The following is a 27,111-nucleotide window of genomic DNA, read 5'->3' on the forward strand; positions in this document are numbered from 1 at the left end:
TAAGGTGTCAAATATTTATTATCACAGACAACAGTATTGCACATGTACAGTTTGATTATGCAACTCAACAAAACAAAGTCAACATTATACTGCAATAAATTAATAAAACTTCATTTTCAACAATGTTGTGTGATACATTATGAACTAAGCCTATCAAATTATAGATTACTACAGGGGGAGAGTCAGAATTAATAAATGTAGATATTGTTTCACATCCATTTAGAAGTTTTAAAAGGTTATTTTGTTTCTGTATTCTAAATCAATGATATTATTTCTTAGTGAAAATAGTAATACATAATTCTTTAATATCAAGCATAAACAATACATGTACATGCATTTAGTTTTAATATTTGAATGAAAGTAATGTGTATGAAAGAAGCTGTGACTGAAAACCCTGAACAAATAAATTATGTCAACAAAATCTCGAGCTTATCACCTCATCAATTCAATCTGTTAACGAGCTCATCTTGTCAATTCTGTTAATGAGCTCAGATTCATCTGACACTCTACACAATGAAATAAGAATTGGTAGGTATTATAATGTAGTAACATCAATGTTTATCACAGTTCGCAATAAATCAAAATAATTCTAGTTACTAGGAACTATGTGCAAATTTATACATCATAAATTTAAATGCCTCTGAGAAACAATACATACAAGTAGGACAAAATATAAAAAAAAATCCAATGACTTTATATAAATACAAAAATCTCATCAAGTTGTATGGTGAGATTTAAATAGGGACATCCTTATCAATTCTTTAATTTGGAAACAATTCAATCAATGCTTAAGCTACACATGATCAGAACTGTATTGATGTAGATTTGTGACAGAGAACTTTGTTGGCACAGAGACTATTGATATCATACATGAGTAACATATACACTGCCATTTCAATTCATCTGTTAACATTGTTAGAAGATAAGGATACTCACTAACATTAAACATAATAGTGTTGTGATAAAACAAATTCATTGTGACAATTTCTACCATGATCTACTACATCTTATCAGTTTAGTTCATAATTAGAATAATTGGTATTTTATTATACACATGTCTGGGCTTTACGTAACATTCAAATTTCAAATCTTAATTTAAAAAAAAAATGTCAGTACTATTAGTAAGCAATTTCATTAAAAATCATTGCTATATACATCAGCAATAATCTAAAACTATATTACAAACTTTTCACAGACATTTTAAGTGGACAAGGGAAGACCAAATTTTTATTTCTCTGAACTTAAACACAAATTCAGCCTATCAAAAAAATTAAATAACATGTAGTTTACAGCTCTTCAATTCCGTAACTGAATTTCTAATATTGAAATGTTACATGTAACCTGTATCATAGGAGAGAACTGGGCAGCAATGACATCAATAGATTTACAAGTAAAATCTAATTATCACATATTGTGTGAAGTTATGTGAGCTTTTGTAGAACAATAATTGGTGGCAACTAATACTATAAAAAGTATACAGAAACATTAAGGTCATAACCATAGTAACAATGGCTGCTTAACATTGAGGTCATAACCATTGTAACAATGACTGCTTAACATTGAGGTCATAACCATTGTAACAATTGCTGCCTATCCTCTCAGCTCGGGGAATAATTCCTGTACAAGAATGTCCAAAAACACGTAGGATAACTGAAAAATAAAGAAATAAACTTAATTTTAAATTTGTTTGAAAAATTAAAATAAATTATTGAAATCCTATTGTGGGACAATACCTAATTTCATTATTGATATTGAACAAAGTTCCTTTTACATGTACATCTAATAAAGCACAGTTCTTGTGCATGACAAAGAAAGCACAGTAGTACATTTCCTATTACATGTTGTTTAAACAGCACTTAATAAATGTACAGCTGATGTAGCACCAAAAGGTCCTATTACATGTACATTTAATTATAGCAAAGTTTATATAATGTATACATGTACCTGTTTGTTAAGTTTTGGTTGCTGCAGAACTTCTAACAAGAGTTTTGTCCCTTGTTCATGGTTCCTTCTGCCCACCACTGAGACAAAACTACCTAGAACAACAAAAATAAAATATTGATTGACTGACTAGAATCTACATAATTTACAGGAATTGAGATTAGAATATAAGATATTACATGACTGATTGGAATCTACATAATTTACAGGAATTGGGATTAGAATATAAGATACTGCTTGACTGATTGGAATCTACATAATTTACAGGAATTGGGATTAGAATATAAGATACTGCTTGACTGATTGGAATCCATATAATTTACAGGAATTGGGATTAGAATATAAGATTTTACATGACTGATTGGAATCTATATAATTTACAGGAATTGGGATTAGAATATAAGATATTACTTGACTGATTGGAATCTATATAATTTACAGGAATTGGGATTAGAATATAAGATATTACATGACTGATTGGAATCTATATAATTTACTGGAACTGGGATTAGAATGTAAGATATTATGACTGATTGGAATCTACATAATTTACAGGAATTGGGATTAGAATATAAGGTATTACATGACTGATTGGAATCTACATAATTTACAGGAATTGGGATTAGAATATAAGATATTACTTGACTGATTGGAATCTACATAATTTACAGGAATTGGGATTAGAATTTAAGATATTACTTGACTGATTGGAATCTACATAATTTACAGGAACTGGGATTAGAATTTAAGATATTACTTGACTGATTGGAATCTACATAATTTACAGGAACTGGGATTAGAATTTAAGATATTACTTGACTGATTGGAATCTACATAATTTACACTGGGATCAGAAAAATTTCACTAAGAAAAGTTTTCTCTCTTGTTCCAAAGATTCCTTTACACATTGCACAATAAAGAGTTCTGACTCTGTGACACTAAAGAGTTCCAACTCTGTGACACTAAAGAGTTCCAACTCTGTGACACTAAAGAGTTCCGACTCTGTGACACTAAAGAGTTCTGACTCTGTGACACTAAAGAGTTCCGACTCTGTGACACTAAAGAGTTCCGACTCTGTGACACTAAAGAGTTCCGACTCTGTGACACTAAAGAGTTCCAACTCTGTGACACTAAAGAGTTCCAACTCTGACACTAAAGAGTTCTGACTCTGTGACACTAAAGAGTTCTGACTCTGTGACACTAAAGAGTTCCGACTCTGTGGCATTTTTATGCAGTAGGAGTGATCTGCCCTTCAATCAGAAATAAAATAAATTGAAATTTACTGTGTATTACTAAATTTGTAAATATTTCAAGCATTCTTGACATTTTAATAGACTAAGTAATTGAACACTGAATCTGCATGCATCTTCCCCACTTGGGTAAACAACAGTGATTTCTGTACATCAATAATTAGTTGTCTTTGAACATTTTTCTTGATGGTAAATGCTCAAGGTACCCTATATTGAAAATGAAATAGATAAGCTCAATAATTACATCTCTAAACAAAATAATTTTCTTGTTGTCCAAAAATACATATTGCTTTAAAGTATAGAGGCCCTTAAAGTAATTCAGAAACATCACACAAAAGGATCACGCAGACACACTAAGCTTTCATTAAAACAATAGGATAAGGCTTATTTTTGAACCACCTCTTTTAACCAATGGGAACAAAATTCCAAATTGCAAAATACAATACTTACTTGGTAAGAAATCCAGACATCCCTGAAGACATGTTTAGTAATACTTACTTGGTAAGAAATCCACACATCCCTAAAGACATGTACAGTAATACTTACTTGGTAAGAAATCCAGACATCCCTGAAGACATGTATGGTAATACTTACTTGGTAAGAAATCCAGACATCCCTGAAGACATGTTTAGTAATACTTACTTGGTAAGAAATCCACACATCCCTAAAGACATGTACAGTAATACTTACTTGGTAAGAAATCCAGACATCCCTGAAGACATGTATGGTAATACTTACTTGGTAAGAAATCCAGACAACCCTGAAGACATGTACGGTATCTCTCACTCTTCTGTTCGTCTGTCCTGTAACAAAGATTTCACAAGAAATGTTGATATAATGCAATAAAACAATACTGATTGGAATCTCCCCTTTAAATGAACCCAAAGGTCAAAAAAATAATAATAATGTGAGTATATGTGTTCTTTTGTGTTGACACCCATATTGCCAATTATTGTAAACTTACATCAAAAGACAGAAAGTTCTTGCCCCCACAAGTTTTATTATTACCACCCTAAAAAGAATTTGATTAGATGTCAAAGGTCAAGGTCATATTGGATTAATATACTATACAATTATTGCTGGTTTTTGAGGTCAATATGATGATTTAGACACCTGAGGAGTACAATATTCACTGAGCCCGAAGAGCGAGGTGAATATTGTTATTCAAAGGTGGCTAAATCATCGTATTGACCTCAAAAACCAGCAATAATTGTTTTATTATATGATTCAATGATTAAATGACACACACTCATTAAGCAATCCGTGCCATCTTACTTGTTCACAACTACTCAAGTACTAGCCAAAAATAATGAGAGAAACAGGCTTAAAAAAAAACAGTCATATTATTTTGGAATTTTAATTCTAGTTTAGGTGCAATGTAGAAAATATAAATGTCAGGCACATATATGGGATTGATTTTGAAAGAGGGGGCATTAAAAGGAAAAAAAAAAATTTGACAACTTACCTGAAAACAAATCTTTGACTTGCCCCCCCCCCCTCCCCCCCCCTCCCAAACAAGAGGCCCATGGGCCACATCGCTCATCTGAGCATATTGGCTAGGAAAAAAAGCACAAATAAGTTCAGTATTGAACAGTTTACCAGGGGGGGGGGGGGGGGGGGTGTTGAATTTTAAAAGCAGAAGATTTTTTCCCATATTTTCATTTGTATAAATTTGATCCCCTATTGTGGCCCCCACCCTACCCCCGTGGGCCCTCATTTGAACAAATTTCATTCTACACTACCCAAGGATGCCTCCATATCAATAATCAATTTGACTAATCATAGCTTTTCTGTTCTTGAGAAAAAGAATTTTAAAAGCAGAAGATTTTTCCCATATTTTCATTTGTAAAAATTTGATCCCCCATTGTGGCCCCCACCCTACCCCCGTGGGCCCTCATTTGAACAAATTTCATTCTACACTACCCAAGGATGCCTCCATATCAATAATCAATTTGACTAATCATAGCTTTTCTGTTCTTGAGAAAAAGATTTTTTCCTATATATTCCTCTGTAAACATTAATCACCCATTGTGACCTCACCCTACCCCTGGGGGTCATGATTTGAACAAACTTGAATCTACACTACCTGAGGATGCTTCCATATAAATATGACCAATCATGGCTTTGCTGTTCTTAAGAAGAAGATTATTAAAGATATTTTCCTATATATTTCTATGTAAAACTTTGATCCCCCATTGTGGCCCGACCATACCCCCTGGGGGTTATGATTTGAACAAACTTGAATCAACACTACCTGAGGATGCTTTCATATAAATATGACCAATCATGGCTTTCCTGATCTTGAGAAGAAGATTTTTAAAGATATTCTCCTATATATATTTCTTTGTAAAACTTTGATCCCCCATTGTGGCCCAACCATACCCCCAGGGGTCATGATTTGAACAAACTTGAATCTACACTACCTGAGGATGCTTTCATATAAATATGACCAATCATGGCTTTACTGTTCTTAAGAAGAAGATTTTTAAAGATATTTTCCTATATATTTCTATGTAAAACTTTGATCCCCCATTGTGGCCCCACCCTATCCCCAGGGGTTATGATTTGAACAAATTTTAATCTACACTACCTGAGGATGCTTCCATATAAATATGACCAATCATGGCTTTCCTGTTCTTAAGAAGAAGATTTTTAAAGATATTCTCCTATATATTTCTATGTAAAACTTTGATCCCCCATTGTGGACCCACTCTACCCCCGGGGATCATGATTTAAACAAACTTGAATCTACACTACCTGAGGATGCTTTCATATAAATATGACCAATCATGGCTTTGCTGTTCTTAAGAAGAAGATTTTTAAAGATATTCTCCTATATATTTCTATGTAAAACTTTGATCCCCCATCGTGGCCCCACCCTACCCCCGGGGGTCATGATTTGAACAAATTTGAATCTACACTACCTGAGTATGTTTCCACATAAGTTTCATCTTTCCTGGCCCAGTGGTTCTTGAGAAGAAGATTTTTAAATGATGCCATTATTTTTTCACTAATTCCTTATTATCTCCCCTTGAAAGAGGGCGTGGCCCTTCATTTGAACAAACTTGAATCCCCTTCACCCAAGGATACTTTGTGGCAAGTTTGATTGAATTTGGCACAGTGGTTCTTGAGAAGAAGTCAAAAATGTGAAAAGTTTACAGACAGACGGACAGACAGATGGACAGACAGACGGACGCCGGACAAAATGTGATCAGAAAAGCTCACTTGAGCCTTCGGCTCAGGTGAGCTAAAAAAAGGAAAAGAAATCTCCCAAATCAAAATTTTATTTGGTGGGATGTAAAGGTCCATAAACTTTTCGAGGGAAGGGGGGCTTTCATTGAAATTTTTTATCCTCAAAATTTAAATTAAAACTTAACATACTCAAAAGGTGGGGAGATGGGCACCTGACCCCTCACCCAAAAATCTATGTGCCTTATTGTTATGTTCATATGAGTGGAAGTCAGGTGCCAGTGAAATACCTTTCCAAAACTATTTTCATCAATTTGGAATTTCCCTATCTATTTTTGGTCCAATGTAGAATAAATAATTTCTTATATTGACCTGGAAGATCAAGTGCAAGTCAATATAACATAGTATTTTTCTAATATTGTTGGATCTCAGCCAATCAGAAAGATGGGAATTATTCAATCATATAATAAAGGAGGATATAATATGAAGATTCACTCACATGGGAAATTTCATATTCCTGTGATAAAATTTTACAGAAAGGCATGCTCACTAAAACAGAATTTTTTACTCCAAATTCATTTTCATCTTAAAAAATACACCCACATACTAAGGATCAAAAGCGAAGGTAAAAATACAATACTGGTTTTCTTGTCTAAAAAATGTAATTTGACTCAAGAGATCAGGACTGATAATTTGAAGGTTAAGGGTCAAGGTTATGTGGGATCATGGTGAACTTTCCATGTGTAATAAACATAGAGTAAAAGTTTTTGTTTGCTCCAAATACAATTGTACGAGAAATAAAAAATGAGAATTTGGGTTAAAAAAAAATGTCACACTTTGTGAAAGAGAAGACAAAAATACAGTCAATTTAAGACCATCTTTAAAAAAATGTTAGTTTGCCCTCTTCCGACTCAAGATAAAAAAAATTGGGTTGGTAGGTAAGCAGTGAAATTTTTTTCCCAGTGCCAAGTTTTCAAAATTTATCAAAATTGAAGATGTAAAAAAAAAAATAGATGTTGACTGGACGAGAAAATACCGGAATGAATAAAAAAAAAATAAAAGTTTCCTAGAGGTTTGAAAAAGTTTCAAGTTGGACCATTTTTAGCCAGTCAGTCGAGAGAGGGCAAATAGATAATTTTTTGAAGATGGCCTAATACTTTCTCTCCCTTTTTTTGTCATTACCTGGGAGGATCTTTGTCAAAAAACAACACATCTGAAAAATAAAAACCACAGTTACAAGTGTAACACATTTCTCTACAATCATATACTTGTATGCTCAGAATTTAATACACTCTAATGTTAAGCCTGTGTGAACTCACCCCTGAGTAAATGGACAAGGGACACAACTCTGTGTTCCTGAGTGACCTGTTCTACTTTTTGTTCTATAAATAGCTGTAAGTAATGTTCCAAGGTGGATTTAAAGAGAATTCTCCCCGTCATCAGCAGGTGATGGAACCAATCAGGCACACCATACACATAACGAGCTAAAAATGTTCATAAAATTGAGAGGTTTGAGTGAAATAATGTGCACAGCAATTGCTGATATATTTTATCTTTGCAAATACATGTACTGTAAATAAAGGATATTCAATGTATTTTATTTGGAAATGAAATTTATTTCATGAGTGGGACAGTATTTTTTTTATATTTTCACAAGTGCACTCTTTGTCAAGAGAAGGAAAATGATGATGCATCATCCATGCAAGTTTGGTTCAGATAGCCCTTATAGTTTAACTTGGTCACTCATCTGGAAAATGTAGGTCAGATATAGCATCCAAAGCAAGCCTGCGAGTGTGCATCTTTAGATGTATCATCCTTGCAAGTTTGGTCAACATATGGCTTAAAGTTATTTGGAAATGAAACCTGCTCCAAAAACTTTAACCTGGTCACTCAACCAGAAAATGTAGGTCAGATCCAGCATCCGAAGCAAGTCCAGTAGTGTGCATCCTTAGATGTATCATCCATGCAAGTTTGATCAATATAGGGCCTATGGTTACTTGGAAATGAGACCTGCTCCAAAAACTTTTACCTGCTCCAAAAACATTAACCTGGTCATTCTTTAGCTGAAATTGCAGCTCCCTTAACCTGGGACACCAAGGGTATTACATAAGTTCCCCCAACTTTGTTGAGGTGAGCTAAAAAACCCTTTAAGTTCTTACTACTCATGAATATTCATGTAAATGACTTGTTCTTCACATTATATTTAATACATTTACTTTTTTTCCAAACTAAGAAAAATACACTTTACTGCTTCATAATCAGAGATAACAATATTCTGAAAATCACTGAAGAGATACACATGTAACATTAAAATATGGGTACAATAATTGATCATGATAAAACCTTTTTTTTAACACATTTGGATCTACAGATGTAAAGTATGACGTCAAATTGAACAAAATTGGACCTACAGATGTAAACTATGACATCAAACGGGCCCTCTATTTCTTGTCCTCTGTAGGAGTCCATGTCTGAGGTTGCCATGGGATACCACTCTTGTCCGTCCGAGCTCCGAGACAGATTGGAACAAATACTGTCGTTTGAGTAATTGGCGTTGTTTTCATACAAGCCCGCACACAGCTTCTCGCTGGAGGTGGACTTCAGAGAAGTATCCGATCCCCTCCTCTCTGGCTTACTGAAGTGAATAAATACACAGTATATATTATTATAACAGTAAATTGATCTAAAGAACCATATCACGTCGAGTTGACAGGCGCGTATCATCAGATCAAACAAGACGCAGAGCATCAAGTTTGATCTGATGATTGGCGTCTTCAATGAGACATGATATGGCATGATAAATTTATTATATACCCCTCTAAAGTAGCAAACTATAATAAAAGAAAACTTTTGGGATCAATTGCACAACTTTTATCCATTTAACAAATCATTTTGTCAAGGAACTTTTGATACGCGAGAATGAAAACGTCATTTATCTGTGTACTATGTCATCAGTTTCAGAGAGGGGTGATATTGATTCAGAAAACCACAGTGTGGTAATCCGGAAAGTCAGATCACACCGTCACGATTGCATCAATTCAACAGTAAAACTGGCAAACAGTTGGGTATATAATAAAACAGCAGATCAATACTCTGAATTATGTCTGATGATGGTAAATTACTTTATTCTCATGTGGTTTTTTTCTTGAAGTGGTTATAAAAGAAAAAATTATTTTTTCTTTGAAAAGTATGATCACAAAATTTGCTGCATAGATTACTGAACAAACATTGGTTAAACTGAAGCATTCAGATACATTACTTCTACCCAAGAATTGTATTTGTTGAGAGATTTTGATGATTTGTTTTACAACTGATTAGACAGTACCTGGGTTTAGGAGGTGGGGCTATAGTTGACTGCTCAAAGGAATTCAGATACATGTCTAAATGCTGACCTCTCTGTATGGAAAAATAAACATTTTAACAATCTCAAAACTGATACTTCAAAATGTGCAAAACTTCAGGTTACAAACAAACCTCTTTGACTAGCTTCATAGCTCCTGACTTGAACATTTTCCCTGTAAAAAACATTTCAAATGTAACCAGAGGTCTCTGTCGAGACTGTAGCTCTACTGGTTTGTACTTATAACAAGGAAAGAGAAAAGTAGCACTTCGACTTGAAACTTTGCAACAGCAATAAATAAATAATAATCCTTGTTTTACTCTCTTTTTGTTGCAAGATGAATTGCAATCAGACTAAAACTGTAGAAAGAGTAGCCTTTTAAAAGAATTTTAGAGAAATTTTGATTCTAGTTACCATGGCAACATCATTCATCAAAATCAAAAAAAAATAAAGACTATTATGTATCTCAGTGTAGTCTACTTGCACGCCATGTTATATTAAAATCAGGCCAAAACTGTAGGTGAAGTAATATTTTGTTTGTTGTTTAACGTCCCTCTCAAGAATTTTCCACTCATATGGAGACGCCACCACTTGCAGGTGGAGAGCTGCAAATTTTGACCTATGCTCGGCAATCAGGGCCATTGAGCAGTAAGAGATCTTTTTCATGCCAGCACCTACTGTGACATGGGACCTTGGTTTATACGGTCTCATCCGAAGGACCGGTCTCCATGTCCCACAGTGGGATTCGAACCCACGACATAAGGATCAACTCCTTACTCTGAGAGCAAACATTCTACCACTGCGCCAAGTGGGTGACAAGTAATGTTTTGAAAGTATGTCCAAAAAATTTCAGCTTTTTTGTAACCATGGCAACACTTATCCAAAATCAAAAAATGGATATACAGAATTATGTACTTCAGTGTAATCTACTTGTGTCCCAAGTTATATTGAAATCAGACCAAAACTGTAGGAGGAGTTGCATTTTGAAAGTATTTCACAAAAATTTCTATTTTTAGTAACCATGGCAACATCGTTCATCGAAATCAAAAATCGATACACAGAACTATGTATTTTAGTGTAGTGTACTTGTTGCCAATTTATATTGAAATCAGACCAAAACTGTAGGAGGAGTAGCATTTTGAAATATTGTTTACAGACAGACAGACAGATGGACGGACAACTTACTATTGCATAAGCTCTTCTGGTCTCTGACCAGTAGAGCTATAAAAAAAAGAGTGATATCCATGTTCAATGTACATGTATCAGAATGATTTCCAAGTGAAATCCTTCATTTGTTTGATTGCAATAAGATTTTTTTTAAAAATTTATAGACACATATACATGTACGTGTAAATATTAAATAAAATGATTACAAAACAATTAATAATATTAAGTATACCTAGTTTAATGTCCGATAAAAACCCTGCAGAAAATTCATCGTCTGTTGACAGGAAGTTATAGAGAAGTTGACTTCCAGTCAAGTAAGGTTTAGTTAACAATTTCTATAAAGAAACATTTAAGTTATTCTCAGTCCAAATCACACATATACAGTGTACATGTACTTAAGAAATTCATATCTACTGTAATGATGATAAGATAATGAGATTAAAATTTAAAAGGGGAACATTTATTACTTAATTGGAACCTTGCAAATGTGGAAAAAAAATTAACAGGTATTAAATGATTTCTTTTTTTAAAAAATATTCCTATTTTTATTGTCACCTGTAGATAAGCCTCAAATTGTTCTCGCTTGCTCTCAATGAACTCGTGCTTACTCGTTCCGATTACTTTTTTAGGAGGAAGTTTGCATTCCTGCAGAAGGCCCTCTATATCAATAAAAAACACCACGTAAAATAATTCACCTCCTGGAAAATTATCACTGGCACAATTTCTATCTTACTTGTCTCCCACAATTTTTATCTTACACAATATTTATGCATAGTCACTATTTTTTTTCTTATGTTCACCTACATGTGTAATTATGTTATCAGAATAAAAAAAAAACATGCATGTTTTAAATATTGTTCATGTCAGATAAAATTGTCTGCTCCACTCTGAAAATTATATGACAAAACTATGAATTTTAAATTGTCCATTTTCATGATAAATTTCAGCTAATATAAGAGAAAACAACCAGATGTTGGTTTTTTTTTTACATTGGTACATACCATGAAACTCTGCTAGCTTGTTTTCAAGTACGTAGAATTCATTATACCTTCTGCAACACAAAATCATAAATAGGATTATGACACCAAGAAAAGCAGCAATTCCAGCACTGACCTACTTATTCACAATTCTCTATATTCTATGGGAATTCAATATACATGTATTTATACCTAGCAACTGTCCAGTTAGCTTTTTTAGAGCGATCTCCGAGATTTTCGTCAGATAAGTCCACCCTACGGACATCGATGATGAATACAAAAAACTGCTTCTTAAAGTTATCAGGGTCAGGCCTAGCCCCAATTCGTGGGATGGACACCCTCCACGTACTAAGATCAGGAATGGTCATCTCAGTGAAGTCTGGCAACTCATCGACTCCGACGGCAGAATCAGAAATCTCATCATCCAAGGAATTACAGGACTACGGAACATAAACAACAACTCCTCATCATTTTTAAATGTATTTTTAATCCTCTGAAATCTAGTGAGGATTACCATATTGAAAACATTATTACATGTATTTTCTTTTAATTTCTTAAGGTTTGTTGTTAAACAAAGACTGACTTAAGTACTTTTTTTTTCTTTATAGGAACAGACTGTGCTTGGCATGTACCATGAGATGTTGTAAACCTCTAAATTTGCAAGAATAATTACACCTAACTGTCTGCTCATAAAAGTTTCACTCTCACATATTTTTTCTATCATTAAAAATTATATACAACAATCAGTAAATTTTATGTAATTTTTTCATTGTTTATAAATACCAAGTAACTTTCTCACAAAATTAGGGTGGCACAAAAAGGAGGTGATCTACAGTACTCACGCTTATTGTAACTTTGTCAGCATCTTCAAAATCAAGTCCAGTCTCTGGCAGGGACTTCATTTCTCCTACAACAAATCAACAAATCAGACATACATATATCTACAAGTCAGCAAGTCCAGTCTGCTTCTTCAAAATCAAGTCCCCTCTCAGAGACAGATCTTATTTCTCCTATAACCAGGGTTGTCATTAACACCTGAATCTGTGTTATAGACTCAGAAACAGATCTTATTTCTCCTATAACCAGGGTTGTCATTAACACCTGAATCTGTGTTATAGACTCAGAAACAGATCTTATTTCTCCTATAACCAGGGTTGTCATTAACACCTGAATCTGTGTTATAGACTCAGAAACAGATCTTATTTCTCCTATAACCAGGGTTGTCATTAACACCTGAATCTGTGTTATAGACTCAGAAACAGATCTTATTTCCCCTATAACCAGGGTTGTCATTAACACCTGAATCTGTGTTATAGACTCAGAAACAGATCTTATTTCTCCTATAACCAGGGTTGTCATTAACACCTGAATCTGTGTAATAGACTCAGAAACAGAACTTATTTCTCCTATAACCAGCTGGGTTGTCATTAACACCTGAATCTGTGTAATAGACACAGTTTATTTACTTGGGGAGAGACTTTGTTCCAAACTGTGGATACCTTAACATTATATTTATTGCACAAAAGAAATGGCTGTTAAAATACAGGTTTTTATTGTTATTTGGATGGAAGAATTAGTACATGTACTTCTAAAACTTTTTTTGGGACTCAACATAATTTTTCTGGGATACATCCAATTTTGCTGGGACTCAACCTTCTCAAAAACCTTGAGTCCTGCTACTGGGACCCAAGTTTACAAAATCCTAGCAATAAGTTTGGGGAGTTTTGGCAAATGGAAACACGTCACAAAGCCCTGTGTTTTTGCATCTTTCAATTATGACGTCATAATCAAAAGCTTTCAATCTCATTAATGCTCGTTTAGCTGCCTCGAACATCAGTGCATTAGCCAATGAAGATACATTTTACAAAACAGTTAAATTAGAATAAAATTTTAACAGTGAGAATAGGTCTTTACTTTTGAACTATTATTAAAAAAGTCACATCTTTTCCTCTTTCTACATATCAGAACCCATTATTAAGAGATGGTATTCTGTATTAATCTAATTAATACTCACCACTTTTAAATACACCCTTTATCTTGGTCCCAATGTTGGAAAGTCCAAACCCTCTCCTTTCTACTGGTCTGGAAATTAGGAATTTAAAAAAATTAATGCTTCATACAGTGAATATTTTATTTCTTGTCTGAAATACACAATACTTGAAAATTAAATGTTAACTCAAAAACCGAAATCATAAACATACACTGGTAGATCCATGAGGAAAATTAAAATGGACAATTACATTCATTTTTTTATGATAAACTAAATATTTGAATATTGTTTCCTTTTTTCTAGAAAAAAAAAATAAATACAGATGTATATATATATATATATATATATCTATATATGAACCTTACAAATAAACAAGAACTCCCAATAACTAAAGCTTTTTAATTTTATAAATGTACAGTTTTCTGTTTATTCTTACACCTCATGCAGTTCAACAATAACTCAACACAATGCAACAGACATGCAGCACCTAAAGGCTCTACTGCTCCAATAACGGATACTTCCTTCTGCAGTATATCGTATTTGGTTATATTTTTAACAGATGTTTGGTTGTTTATTTAATTCAAACATTGGTACATTTGTACAGTTTGTTTCAGTATAAGTAGCATTTTCAAAAAATGTTTACAGATGAACAGACAGGCAGACACACAGATGGACCACTCAACCATTGCATAAGCTCTTCTGGTAAAAGGACAATAGAGCTAAGGGGACAAACAGTATATATGAGCAACATTCAATTTACATCATGTCTACATACATGTATGTATGATTCTATATATATATTCAAATTTGGGTCATGCATGTGGACACCTGATTTGGGTGATATGAAACATACAGTAAATACAGGTAAGTAAGTTAGTTCTAATCTAACGGTCCATAACAGTGTAACATGTTAGTGGATAATACAGAATTCATACAATTCAGGAATACGTGACCGTAAAATCTGACTGGCCATATAGCTACCTGTACACCTAATAGTCATTTACACAAATGTCAAAGTCTATACTGACTGTCAATTCTCTGACCCTAACATTCGTAAAAGGGCAAATTACTTTCAAAAGTAGTTTTTCAGGATAATAAAACCTTTGCAGTAAGTTTCAAAAGTTTTCTTTGTCATATTAGTTCTGAAAATGCTTACATTAATATTTACAACCTAAAAATATTTAATTATGTCAAACAATTTTTGTCTTATAATTACTGCATGTGTAATATACTGCATGTATAATAGATATCTGCAAAAGTATGCTGTGTCTTTCTTTTTATATTACTGTGGAATCATTTTAATTCGTGGGGGTCAATGTTCGTGGGCAAGCAAAATTTTACTTGTTCGTGGGGACTTAATTTCGTGGGGTACTCGTTTATACGGTAGATTTAATGAATTAATATGTTTACAAATACACGTTCGTGGGGATGTAAATTCGTGGGTACGGGTGACCCATGAAATCCACGAACATTGGTCCCCCACGAACAATGATGATTCCAAAGTAGTTTCTTTTATTCAAACAAACCAACAATACATTCCTGCATATTGGAAAGAAACCATAGAAAAAAAAATCACTTTATCAGAAGTGTCCAAGATTTGGTATTGCAGCCATTAAATTCGTGGAAATTATATTATGGAAATGATCACACATTTGCCCTTTATGTAAAAAAGAAAAAAAATTATGAGAAATATACTGAATACATGTATTTTTTATGAAAAAATTGCTTTGAATTTGGAGTTTGAGCAATTTTCATCATGCTCAAAGCAAAGAAAATATGTGTCTGAGAACTGAATGGTAGCCAGCACAGGTCTAATTTAAGGACAGGTGCTCTCTGGTCAGATAATCGGCCATTAACTGCTAGTAAACTCATTTCACAAAACTTCTACAGATAAAAAGTTCCCAGAAATGAATTTGTTTGCAACATCAGTTGTACCTATTGTTATACAGAACTGGTCTGGAGAGGGGTAACACACTGAAATTAAATGTCACAGTAAAATCAAAGGGAAATAACTGAAATTAAATGTCACAGTAAAATCAAAGGGAAATAACTGAAATTAAATGTCATAGTAAAATCAAAGGGAAATAACTCAAATTAAATGTCATAGTAGAATCAAAGGGAAATAACTCAAATTAAATGTCATAGTAAAATCAAAGGGAAATAACTCAAATTAAATGTTCCAGTAAAATCAAAGGGAAATAACTGAAATTAAATGTCACAGTTAAATCAAAGGAACACAACTGAAATTAAATGTCACAGTAAAATCAAAGGGAAATAACTGAAATTAAATGTCACAGTAAAATCAAAGGGAAATAAAGAGAAATTAAATGTCAAAGTAAAATCAAAGGGAAATAACTGAAATTAAATGTTACAGTAAAATCAAAGGGAAATAAATGAAATTAAATGTCACAGTAAAATCAAAGGGAAATAACTCAAATTAAATGTTAAAGTAAAATCAAAGGGAAATAACTGAAATTAAATGTTACAGTAAAATCAAAGGGAAATAACTGAAATTAAATGTTACAGTAAAATCAAAGGGAAATAACTCAAATTAAATGTTAAAGTAAAATCAAAGGGAAATAACTGAAATTAAATGTTACAGTAAAATCAAAGGGAAATAACTCAAATTAAATGTCACAGTAAAATCAAAGGGAAATAACTCAAATTAAATGTCATAGTAAAATCAAAGGGAAATAACTGAAATTAAATGTTACAGTAAAATCAAAGGGAAATAACTGAAATTAAATGTTACAGTAAAATCAAAGGGAAATAACTCAAATTAAATGTCACAGTAAAATCAAAGGGAAATAACTCAAATTAAATGTCACAGTAAAATCAAAGGGAAATAAAGAAACTGAAATTCTCAAGGTATAATAAAATATCAATAATATCATGAAGCAAAAGATATGGAAGAACAAATATATATATTTATTACAAACTACACACAAAGTAAAAAAATAATTACAATTTTTTTTTATCAAATATTAAACACAGTTTGAAAATGAAAATGAAGTTTGTTGATCAGATAAATCTGCAATTTTTTTCAAAGAAGTGAAGAGATATGAAATTATTCTGGAAATTTACTATGCAATCTATAGAAAAATTTCCAGTATAACAGTACATTTCAACACTTCTATCAAACAAGTGAGGTTTATTTACAGTCAGGTACAAAAACGAATAAATATATGTGAACATTTATTATCATTCCTTTTTATGCACAAATGCTTTGTTGGTAACCTTGGGAGTTTCATGGTAAACTGGAAACAGTTGAATACTTACTTTGGCATAGCCCTCATGATCTGGGTTGGTTCTCTGCTCCCACACAACATGGTGTAGTACTGTTAATAAAAAATGTACATTAAGACTGGGAAATACAAGATAAATGTCTGTTACAGCTTTTACAGCTTTCACTGGGACAACAAATTAAGTCTGAAGTATAAAGAGTATAGTACTTAATACATGCAATAAATAGTCAAACCTCGAGAAACCGAGATAAAATTTTGAGATACTTGAGATAACAAGGGTAAAAACCATTAAGAAAAAGTAGTTGGGACTACCATCTCACTTCAACATATCCCTGAGATATCAGAGTTTGAGATAACAAAATTCAACTGTATTTCTGTTATAATCATTTGTAGGAATTTAACAGACTTACATCATCACTTTGATGGAAGAGAGGCAAAAATGTGTTCTCCAGCAAATCATATGTGTGGTCATAGGCTCTGTAATAGTAACAATCAACCAGGAACAAGACCAGAAACAACTCATGGTCTAATATGCACTTCATCAAACATACTATATAAAATTCTTATCAATCTGTAAGAAAATTTGTGCTTCCATTGCTTATGACTAAGACTGGTGATATTTGTATTTGTTTAAACTGTTCTTCTTACTTGAAAAGAGGAGTGGACGTCCGCAACTTCACAACCTGGTCTGGAGGTCCCTCCACAACTACAAGTAATAAGTCAGGATATTATACAAATATTGACTGGGGTAGAGGGCAATACTGATTATCTTTGCCCTCCATGGATGAAATATTGCCTGAGGTGGGTAACATAATCAATGTTGCCCCAAAACACAGTCAATAATTGTTTTGTAATAGGAACAATGAAACAAATCAATAGAGCAGTATTTGATTTTGTTCATTTACATGTACATTCAACAACTCATTTGTATCCCATTTATTATCTGCACTTTGACTGTTGTGCTAGAGAATCTTCAAGTTGCCATGATTGTGTTACCTGGCTTTTCATATTGTGAACTTATGTTTTTTTGGAAGTCAGGACAGTAGCATTGCATTACAAAAATCAATCTACTTATCAGGATTAAAATCATTAATATTGTGGGAAAAGTCTTTTTGTCAGTCGAAAGTAAAAATTAAAGACCATCAATATTTTTCAGAGGAGCTAATATCAATTATGTTGACTGTTTGTATATAAAGAGAATATAGAGACTTTTCTTTACTGAATATAACAACATGTAATTATACTAAAGGTTGATAATAACATTAATCCACAAAGACAAACATGTGAAATGAAATGACTGAATTCATATGAAGAGATAGACATGATGGAATGCAACATGTACATATATGTTAACTGAAGGAAAATATATTTTCTCCCTGATGATTATGAGAAGAAAATACAATCCTAAAACTTCAACATAAAGAATGATCTTACTGCAGATGTTCTGAACTTTTCAAATTTATAAATTGCAGACATCTGCATGTATCTATCAATAAGGCAATGTTGACATTTGTGCAGTTTTGTATTGTACTGTATGTGTGGTGCTTTGTCCTTGATCAGCTTGTTCACATTTGTAAAGTTTTGTGTTGTACTGTATGTGTGGTGCCTTGTCCTTGATCAGCCTGACATTTATGAAGTTTTGTGTTGTACTGTATGTGTGGTGCCTTGTCCTTGATCAGCCTGACATTTGGAAGTTAAGTGTTGTGCTGTGTGTGTGGTGCCTTGTCCTTGATCAGCTTGACATTTGGAAGTTTAGTGTTGTACTGTATGTGTGGTGCCTTGTCCTTGATCAGCTTGTGGAAGTTTAGTGTTGTACTGTATGTGTGGTGCCTTGTCCTTGATCAGCTTGTTCACACTTGTAAAGTTTTGTGTTGTACTGTATGTGTGGTGCCTTGTCCTTGATCAGCCAGACATTTATGAAGTTTTGTGTTGTACTGTATGTGTGGTGCTTTGTCCTTGATCAGCCTGACATTTGGATGTTAAGTGTTGTACTGTGTGTGTGGTGCCTTGTCCTTGATCAGCCTGACATTTGGAAGTTTAGTGTTGTACTGTATGTGTGGTGCCTTGTCCTTGATCAGCTTGACATTTATGAAGTTTTGTGTTGTACTGTATGTGTAGTGCTTTGTCCTTGATCAGCCTGACATTTGGAAGTTTAGTGTTGTACTGTATGTGTGGTGCCTTGTCCTTGATCAGCTTGGCATTTGTAAAGTTTTGTGTTGTACTGTATGTGTGGTGCCTTGTCCTTGATCAGCCTGACATTTGGAAGTTTAGTGTTGTACTGTATGTGTGGTGCCTTGTCCTTGATCAGCTTGACATTTGTGAAGTTTTGTGTTGTACTGTATGTGTGGTGCCTTGTCCTTGATCAGCCTGACATTTATGAAGTTTTGTGTTGTACTGTATGTGTGGTGCCTTGTCCTTGATCAGCTTGTTAACATTTGTGCAGTTTTGTGTTGCACTGTATGTTTGGTGCCTTGTCCTTGATCAGGTTGACATTTATGAAGTTTTTTGTTGTATTGTAGTTGTGGTGCCTTGTCCCTGATCAGCTTGTTCACATTTGTAAAGTTTTGTGTTGTACTGTATGTGTGGTGCTTTGTCCTTGATCAGCTTGTTCACATTTTTAAAGTTTTGTGTTGTACTGTATGTGTGGTGCCTTGTCCTTGATCAGCTTGACATTTGTGAAGTTTTGTGGTGTACTGTATGTGTGGTGCCTTGCCCTTGATCAGCTTGTTAACATTTGTGATGTTTTGTGTTGTACTGCGTGTGTGGTGCCTTGTTCTTGATCAGCTTGACATTTGTGACTTATCCTACCCTTAGTAAGCTTGTAGATTTTAGTGACTATCCAGTAGCTTACCCTCTGCCAGCTCACTGACGATGGTCTCGTCAAACTTAATTCTGTCCACGGCGTCCTTAGCACAGTAACTTCTGTACAGGTCCTTAGCCATGTTGTGAAGCTCTACTAGATCTCCCTGGGACAGCTCTGGACTCAGGATACGGGTGTTAAAATCCTCTGTAATACAGAATAATGGCTATCCTCAGTCAATACTGAACACTGGGGATACTTACAAACAGAAGTCTTGTTGTCTGGCAGCCTAACAAGTTATCATGGAATTACTGTGTAAACTTCAATAATACTGATATTAACTTACAGCATACATGTACATAATCAACCAAGAAACAAATGCACTTTTATTTCAAAATACAGTAGCTGGCTTTAAACCAATTTTGCAGATATTGGTCTACATTTCATCATTACGATTTCCACTTGTCCAAGACCATTGAATGGTTAAGGATCAATCTGTACAATTGATCTATTCCAACAAGAAGCTGGTGTGATCTTTCTGATACTTTCTAAGTTTTACTTATTTAACACAAGCTAAGGAGAAGTTATGTACATTTAACTTACCATATGACAAGGAGAACTGAAGTATATTTTTAACTTTCCAAAGGAGAACTGAAGTACATTTAACTTACCCAAGCTAAGGAGATGTGAAGTGCATATAACTTACCACAAGCTAAGGAGAACTGAAGTACATTTATAGCTCCTTCATTTTTCAGAAACTGCATGAATGGGTACAGGTGTTTGGGGCTATTTCTAAAAAGAATGTCCTTAAGCTCAACTCTCAGGCACTGCAAAACCAAAGAGAAAAAATAATAAATTCTATGTATGAGACATTTATACTGTATAGGTAGCTATATACATGTAGAATATCACTATTTTCATTTATTACAATTGAAAAGATTTTCTGTACCCACTTACTGATTTATTTTTAGTCAGAGGTTTGGCAAAGTTTTCTAGGAATGGTACGTATGGAGAAGGTGGCTCTGTGGCAGCAGGTGGCTGAAAAGTAGGTCAAATTGACACAGATAAGGTAGCTATAAAGTAGGTCAAATTGACACAGATAAGGTAGCTATAAAGTAAGTCAAATTGTCACAGATAAGATAGCTATAAAGTAGGTCAACTTGTCACAGTTTAAATAAGGCTGCTATAAAGTAGGTCAATTTGTCACAGGGTAGGTCAAATTCTCACAAATTATATAAGGTGTCTGTAAAGTAGGTCAAATTGTCACAGATTAAATAAGGTGTCTGTAAAGTAGGTCAAATTGTCACAGTTTAAATAAGGCAGCTATAAAGTACATCAAATTGTCACAAATTAAATAAGGTTTCTGTAAAGTAGGTCAAATTGACACAGATTGAATAAGACTGCTGTAAATTAAGTCAAATTGTCACAGATTAAATAATCTTTGATAATTATCAATAAATAATAATAGACTCCCAAGATGACTAGATCTTCATAGTGACTTACTGGTGTTTTATCCAGGAAAATCAGAATCAAATTGTTCACCATATCCTACAAAATAATCTTTAATTATAAGTATAAAATCAACATATAATACATGTACTTCAGCTCACATCTACAAACTGCTCATTAGACTTTTCAGCTAAATGATACTATACAGAGATTACTACAGAACAGCTATTACACTTCATCACTATTTCTGTAACTATTACTTTTTTATTAATGGAATGACCTACAACAGGACTGGTATGTAGGGGAATACATAAAAGCACAAAAGTTCTGTCTGCCATAAATCAAAATATCTGTTTAAATATGTAAACATCATTAGAATAGAGATTGAAGGGAGAGCTTACAGGGTTGGCTACAGCATCCAGGGCTGGGAGGAGAACAGAGCCAGCTAAGATCTCCCTGATCAGACCACATGTACATCTACAATAATAAACACACAATAGTATGGTAAACCTTACATATAAATACAGGTAAACTTCGTTATCTCGACCTCGACGGGACCATCGGAAAATGTCGAGATATCCGAGGTGTCGAGATATCAGAGTAGAGACTTGACGTCCAAGATTTCATTGCATACAAAACAGACAAGCTTATTACAATGTATATGTACATGACTTCAATATACACTGTAGTTCAACATATTTCAGAATTCCCTCTATTTTTATTAAAAATCTAAGAAGTTATCTTAAACATCTTGTTTATAAATGTTTTTTATCGAAATCTTTCTAAATTCACAAAGTCACAGCATTCGCATGTAACTTGCCTTTTAGTCAGAACAGGATACGAAATGCGCTCTATAAACTTCGAACCGCATAAAGTCGACATCCGATATACGGAAAAAATTAAATGCTTTTTTTTTTTTTTTTACGTACATTAGAATTAATTTTTTAAAGAGATTTGTGTATTTAAACTAACGTAGTGATGTTACAGATGCATGAATTACGCCTGATTCTGTCGTGTCCTTAACTGGATTGTTTCCTGTTGCATACATTTTAACTTCAAAAGATCATTAAAACATCTTTTAATTCCTTACTTTGAATTATTCAGTGTGTTTGTTATTCATTGTAATTTAGTTACATTTTTCAAATTTAAAAGTTATGTTAGGTATCGATATAAATAACCGTCTGTACATTTACGCAGAATCGTGTAGATTTAGCGATGATATTACCCAAGCTGAACATTAAGCAATTAACTTCTCGAAGACGCCGAGGGGGCTTGGGATTCACATTCAAACACAGTCTATAGAATTAATTAAGCAGCGTGCAGTCAAAACAAGGGTGTGAAAGGTGTGAAATTTTAAATTGACGAGGTCGAGATACCCGGAGTGGTCCGTGCGTAACGAGCGACTCTATCTGACAAACAGTTAAGTTCAGTAGAGCAGAAAATTCATTATTGCCGATGTCGACATATACCAGGTAAATTTTGCTCTTGGGACTGAGAATATACGTCGAGATAACCCGGGTTGTCGACATTACCGAGGTCGACATATCAGAGTTTTTGCAAATCATTTATATAGTAAATTCTGCCGGGACCGTGGAAGGACGTCGACATATCCCAGGTTGTCGACATATCCGATGTCGAGATATCGAAGTTTACCTGTAGTTAATTTAGTTAAAACCAGTAAAAGAGCTAGTTCAGTATTTAACCCAGGAATTATAAAAGTTTTTAATAAAAAAAAAATAAGCATTTAAAATGAAATTTTCTACAAAAAAAAAATATATATACTCCCTGCATGGTACCCATATCTAGTATACTATACATGTACCTCAGATAGTATCTATTCTTCACAGCTGACCAAAAACAAAGTATGTCAGCTATGATGAACTGTGTCACCTACTTAGATTTAACAGCCTGGGGAGGGAGGATGTAGGGAAACAGAGATTCCACCAATCGACGGAGGTACTCCAACTCACATTTACGACTCAACATCGCTACATGCATGTTAGGTCCCAACTGCTCCAAGGTCAGCTGCTGAAGGTCACCTCCAAGAGGAGCTAATCAACAAAATTATACAAATGAAGCCAAGGGGTCAAATTGGAAATATGTTCTCTGATTCAATATTAATCTATCAGAATAATTGATTGTAGCTACACAATTTTTCATATTATATCTTTCTAAGCACCATTACACAAATTACTTTTGATACAACCTCCCTGACTGACACATAGCTCATAATTTAAAGTAAAAGGATATTCAATCCATGATGAATTCATCCTACATATTTACATTAGATCTTCATACATCAGCCAGGCATCAGTAAAATATGAGCTTATTTACCATGCTTCCTTGCTTCTAAGTAAACATGCAGGTGTTGAAGAGCTGCTTTTATCAGTTTTTCACTGACTAGTTTTGGAATATCCACCTGTAATCATTCATGTAATATACATGTATACCTATATCTACACATCTACATCTATAGACCTATACCTATACAGAAAGTTTTGTAATTGCATTGACATGTTGGGTTTTTTTTTTGTTTGGCAAGAATAAATATTTGTCAAGTTTTTGCCAAGACCAGAATCAGAGAGGGCTACATTATTGCAGCTAAATTAATACATTTACAAGGGAAGTACCTTTTTCAATCTTCTGAGTAGAACAGAGGCTAAGAATCGGATGCTGGTTTTTAGTTCATCAGGGAAGCCCTCATCTGTACTCAGGTCCCTGTGTAGTGTCAAATTAATATTGTGTTATAAAGCTCTTAAAACAAGTAAAGGTATTGCTGAAAACTCATGGACAAACAAATCTGTGGAAACATTGCTGAATAATATTCATTGTTTGCTAAAATAAGCTCCTGATTCTATCTTATGAACATACATAAAACTTCTCTTCAATGCAACACATCACCAACAAAAGAATAAGACCATTAATTTATTAACCCAATCTAACATACCTGTACCAGGTGTAAAGGAATTCCTTTAAAACAATATTAGCAAACTGAAAAAAAAATTAGGGTTTGCTTTCAATGAACATTTTAAATGATAGCTAATAAACAAAACTAGTCAATTTCATCTACTAAGATTATAAATGTAAACTAATTCAAACCTCTTCAATAGACTCATCAACTTTATGTCTGACTTTCAAGTAAGTCCAGGGTTGAAAGGCTAGTATGTTCAGCTCTGGTCTAAAAGTCACAAGATTATTCAATTTAAATCATCTTTTTAAGCCAAAATGGATTGATTTTAAGGCTTTTATCCTTCCAATGGATTGATTTTAAGGCTTTTATCCTTCCAATGGATTGATTTTAAGGCTTTTATCCAAGTCCTAGTTCTAGTAGATCACCTTACAGTCATTTATAAATTCTACTGATATGGGATAACCACTAATAGAAAATAGCTATCCCTGAATATTGTTCATAATCTGCAGGGTTGTCCCAAAGACTCATGGGCCGGGGAATTTCCCCACCTATTATGACGTAACCCCCCCCCCCCCTTATTCTGGTATTTTCCCTCAACCCCCTCTTAGGGGAGGACCCCAAACCCCCTTCTACTTCTTTAAAGCCCCCTGCTATTTCAATTCTTAGGGACAACCCTGTTTAATCTGTAGCAATATTTATGTCTAGTTTACTTATACATGTATCTAGTTTGCTGTTATCATAAACATAACATATATTGTACTACACCAGTGCTTTCCCAAAATCATCAATATAATTTTCATTTTAATGTTTCTATACCTGTGTCTTGGGCAGCGACGCTGGCCACAAACAGTACACACAGTCTTCATTAACGTTAATTCATCATCCTCATCATCCGGCTGTCAACAGAGGTTTATAAAAATATTAAAATAATTCAACAAATGTAAATAATTGTTTGACTATTCATACAATTTACTGCTATCTACTACAGTTCATGAATTGTGTTTTCCTACTTACTTTTTTCTTACGTTGGTACAAAAACAGGAGACTTGGTAAAATGGTGTCAGAGCTAAAATGATGTTAAAAAACAAAAGGTCATTACTTGAATATTACAATTCCTGATATGATAACCTCATTGTTACATAAATACTGGTATATTAAGTTAGAAATATTCTCATCTGGAGATTCTGATCATGATTATTCAATCAAAAGTAAGATCCTTTGATCCACTCACACATACAGTTTTCAATATTTAACAAGAGTTATTTCCCATTGGCCACCATATTAGGGGTCAACATGCTCAGATTTTTTCATTATTTAACTTATTTCAATTTGTCAAACTAAGCATTGTGGTGTACAAAGCATTTTTTATGAAGAATATACATCTGTTAAAGCCTCCTTTAATCAACAGGGTTGTCCTTAAGAATTGAAATAGCAAGAGACATTAAAAAGTAGAGGGGGTCTGGGGTTCCTCCCCTAACAAGGGGTTGAAGGGGAATACCAGAATAGCCAGGGGATAACGTCATTAAAGCTGGTGAAATTCCCCGGCCCCTGGGTCCTAGGGACAACCCTGATTAATAATTTTCATTTTGAAAAGATTTTCCCCCATATATTCCTGCCACACATCTAAATTTGGTTAAAAAACAAAAAAAAAAATTTCACCAACTCACCAACAAAGTTGAAACTGCTGAAATTAGCAGTTTTTTCAAAATATCATTTATTTCTGAGCTAATTCAGTGTTTTTCAGTTTTAATCACCACATTTAGTAAGACATAGTCGAATACACAATACACAAATTACAGCATCCTGAAACAGAGCCCCTACAGACTCTTTTAGTAGTGAAATGTAATGTACTTTTCTTCAATTCAGAGTTTCAATTGCTAGTAAAAAGCATATCTGTAATTCTTTAGCTACAAAATTACATGAAAAGAGTTATTCCAATAAAGAAAAATTCTCTTACTTTTGATTTTCCAAATAGATCTATCAAAGACATACATACCAGAGATCCGCGACTTCTTACTGAGACTCTGAATATCTATCAATCAACCAGCTGTCATAGACTCTTACCTAATGCAACTGTAAGTTACCGCTAATCCAAATATAAAGGACCAAATTATGAGGATCAGTGAGAAATATCTGAAAAGTAAACATGAAATCACTTGGGTCAAAAAAATATTGATTGCAATTAGTACAGTAGATTTGTATTGTCAGATTCCTGATAAATTTGATATGAGAACCAGGTCCGGCACAATCTCTTGATTTATGCTACATAGCTTGAATTAGCTATAATCATAGCTGTATTAAGCTATTCAGAATAGATTGATATAGCTATTCATCACACTTTTTTTAAATGTGTTATTTTTCAGCATGTACAAAAAAATCGCACCTTGGTGCAGTGATAGTATTCAACTTTGAACTCTTCTGAAAACAATGTACGTAAAAACACAAGGCTGTGAACCAAACAATGGAAAAACATCTTTTGCTTAAAAGTATTCATAAGCTGCAATGTTAGAACTATCTTTTATATGGGTTGCTTTTTTGATAATGACACATGTATGAATAGTCAAATACTTACATCATTTTTTCTATTTCTTACAAAAAAAATTCGTGAAAAACTGCATATAAATAGCTTTAATAAGCTATTCTAAATAGATTAATAAAGCTATATAGCATAGCTAAATCAAGAGATTGTGCTGGACTTGAGAACAATTTTGCAATTCAAAGCTATGCAAAAAAAAAATCTTTACCTGTGGAAAATGAATGTAAACAAGAGGAGGATGACTGTTGATGTACAAAACCTGGAATGTTTCTGCAGATAATGTTTTATTATATACCACGGAATCATATTGACAATA

General features: G+C 33.6%; 1 protein-coding gene across 3 annotated transcripts; it reads right to left on the bottom strand.

Annotated features, from left to right (window-relative positions):
* LOC133191071 (sorting nexin-14-like) lies at window positions 1-27,111 on the bottom strand. 3 transcript variants are annotated; one of them, XM_061326752.1, is made up of 32 exons: window positions 27,004-27,111; window positions 26,324-26,392; window positions 25,274-25,325; window positions 25,076-25,155; window positions 24,448-24,526; window positions 24,296-24,339; window positions 23,979-24,066; window positions 23,683-23,767; window positions 23,243-23,399; window positions 21,750-21,825; window positions 21,403-21,447; window positions 20,857-20,937; window positions 20,606-20,726; window positions 19,951-20,106; window positions 17,748-17,805; window positions 17,510-17,576; window positions 17,134-17,192; window positions 15,790-15,828; window positions 13,879-13,946; window positions 12,707-12,771; window positions 12,057-12,304; window positions 11,889-11,938; window positions 11,443-11,546; window positions 11,120-11,222; window positions 9,855-9,895; window positions 9,706-9,776; window positions 8,792-9,015; window positions 7,700-7,864; window positions 7,563-7,593; window positions 3,930-3,994; window positions 1,945-2,036; window positions 1-1,650 (listed from the first exon to the last, which is right to left on the bottom strand). In XM_061326752.1, the coding sequence occupies exons 1-32, from the start codon at window positions 27,099-27,101 to the stop codon at window positions 1,591-1,593; spliced, it is 2,841 nt and encodes a 946-aa protein (XP_061182736.1). In that variant the 5' UTR covers window positions 27,102-27,111; the 3' UTR covers window positions 1-1,590. The 3 variants fall into 3 exon arrangements, with proteins under 3 accessions (XP_061182736.1, XP_061182737.1, XP_061182738.1); XM_061326753.1 differs by having other exon boundaries at window positions 1,945-2,032; window positions 3,926-3,994; XM_061326754.1 differs by lacking the exon at window positions 15,790-15,828.

The sequence above is a fragment of the Saccostrea echinata genome, unplaced genomic scaffold (assembly GCF_033153115.1).
Source record: "Saccostrea echinata isolate AGI-Se365-2 ecotype Australia unplaced genomic scaffold, CSIRO_AGI_Sech_v1 ptg000023l, whole genome shotgun sequence".
NCBI lineage: Eukaryota > Metazoa > Mollusca > Bivalvia > Ostreida > Ostreidae > Saccostrea > Saccostrea echinata.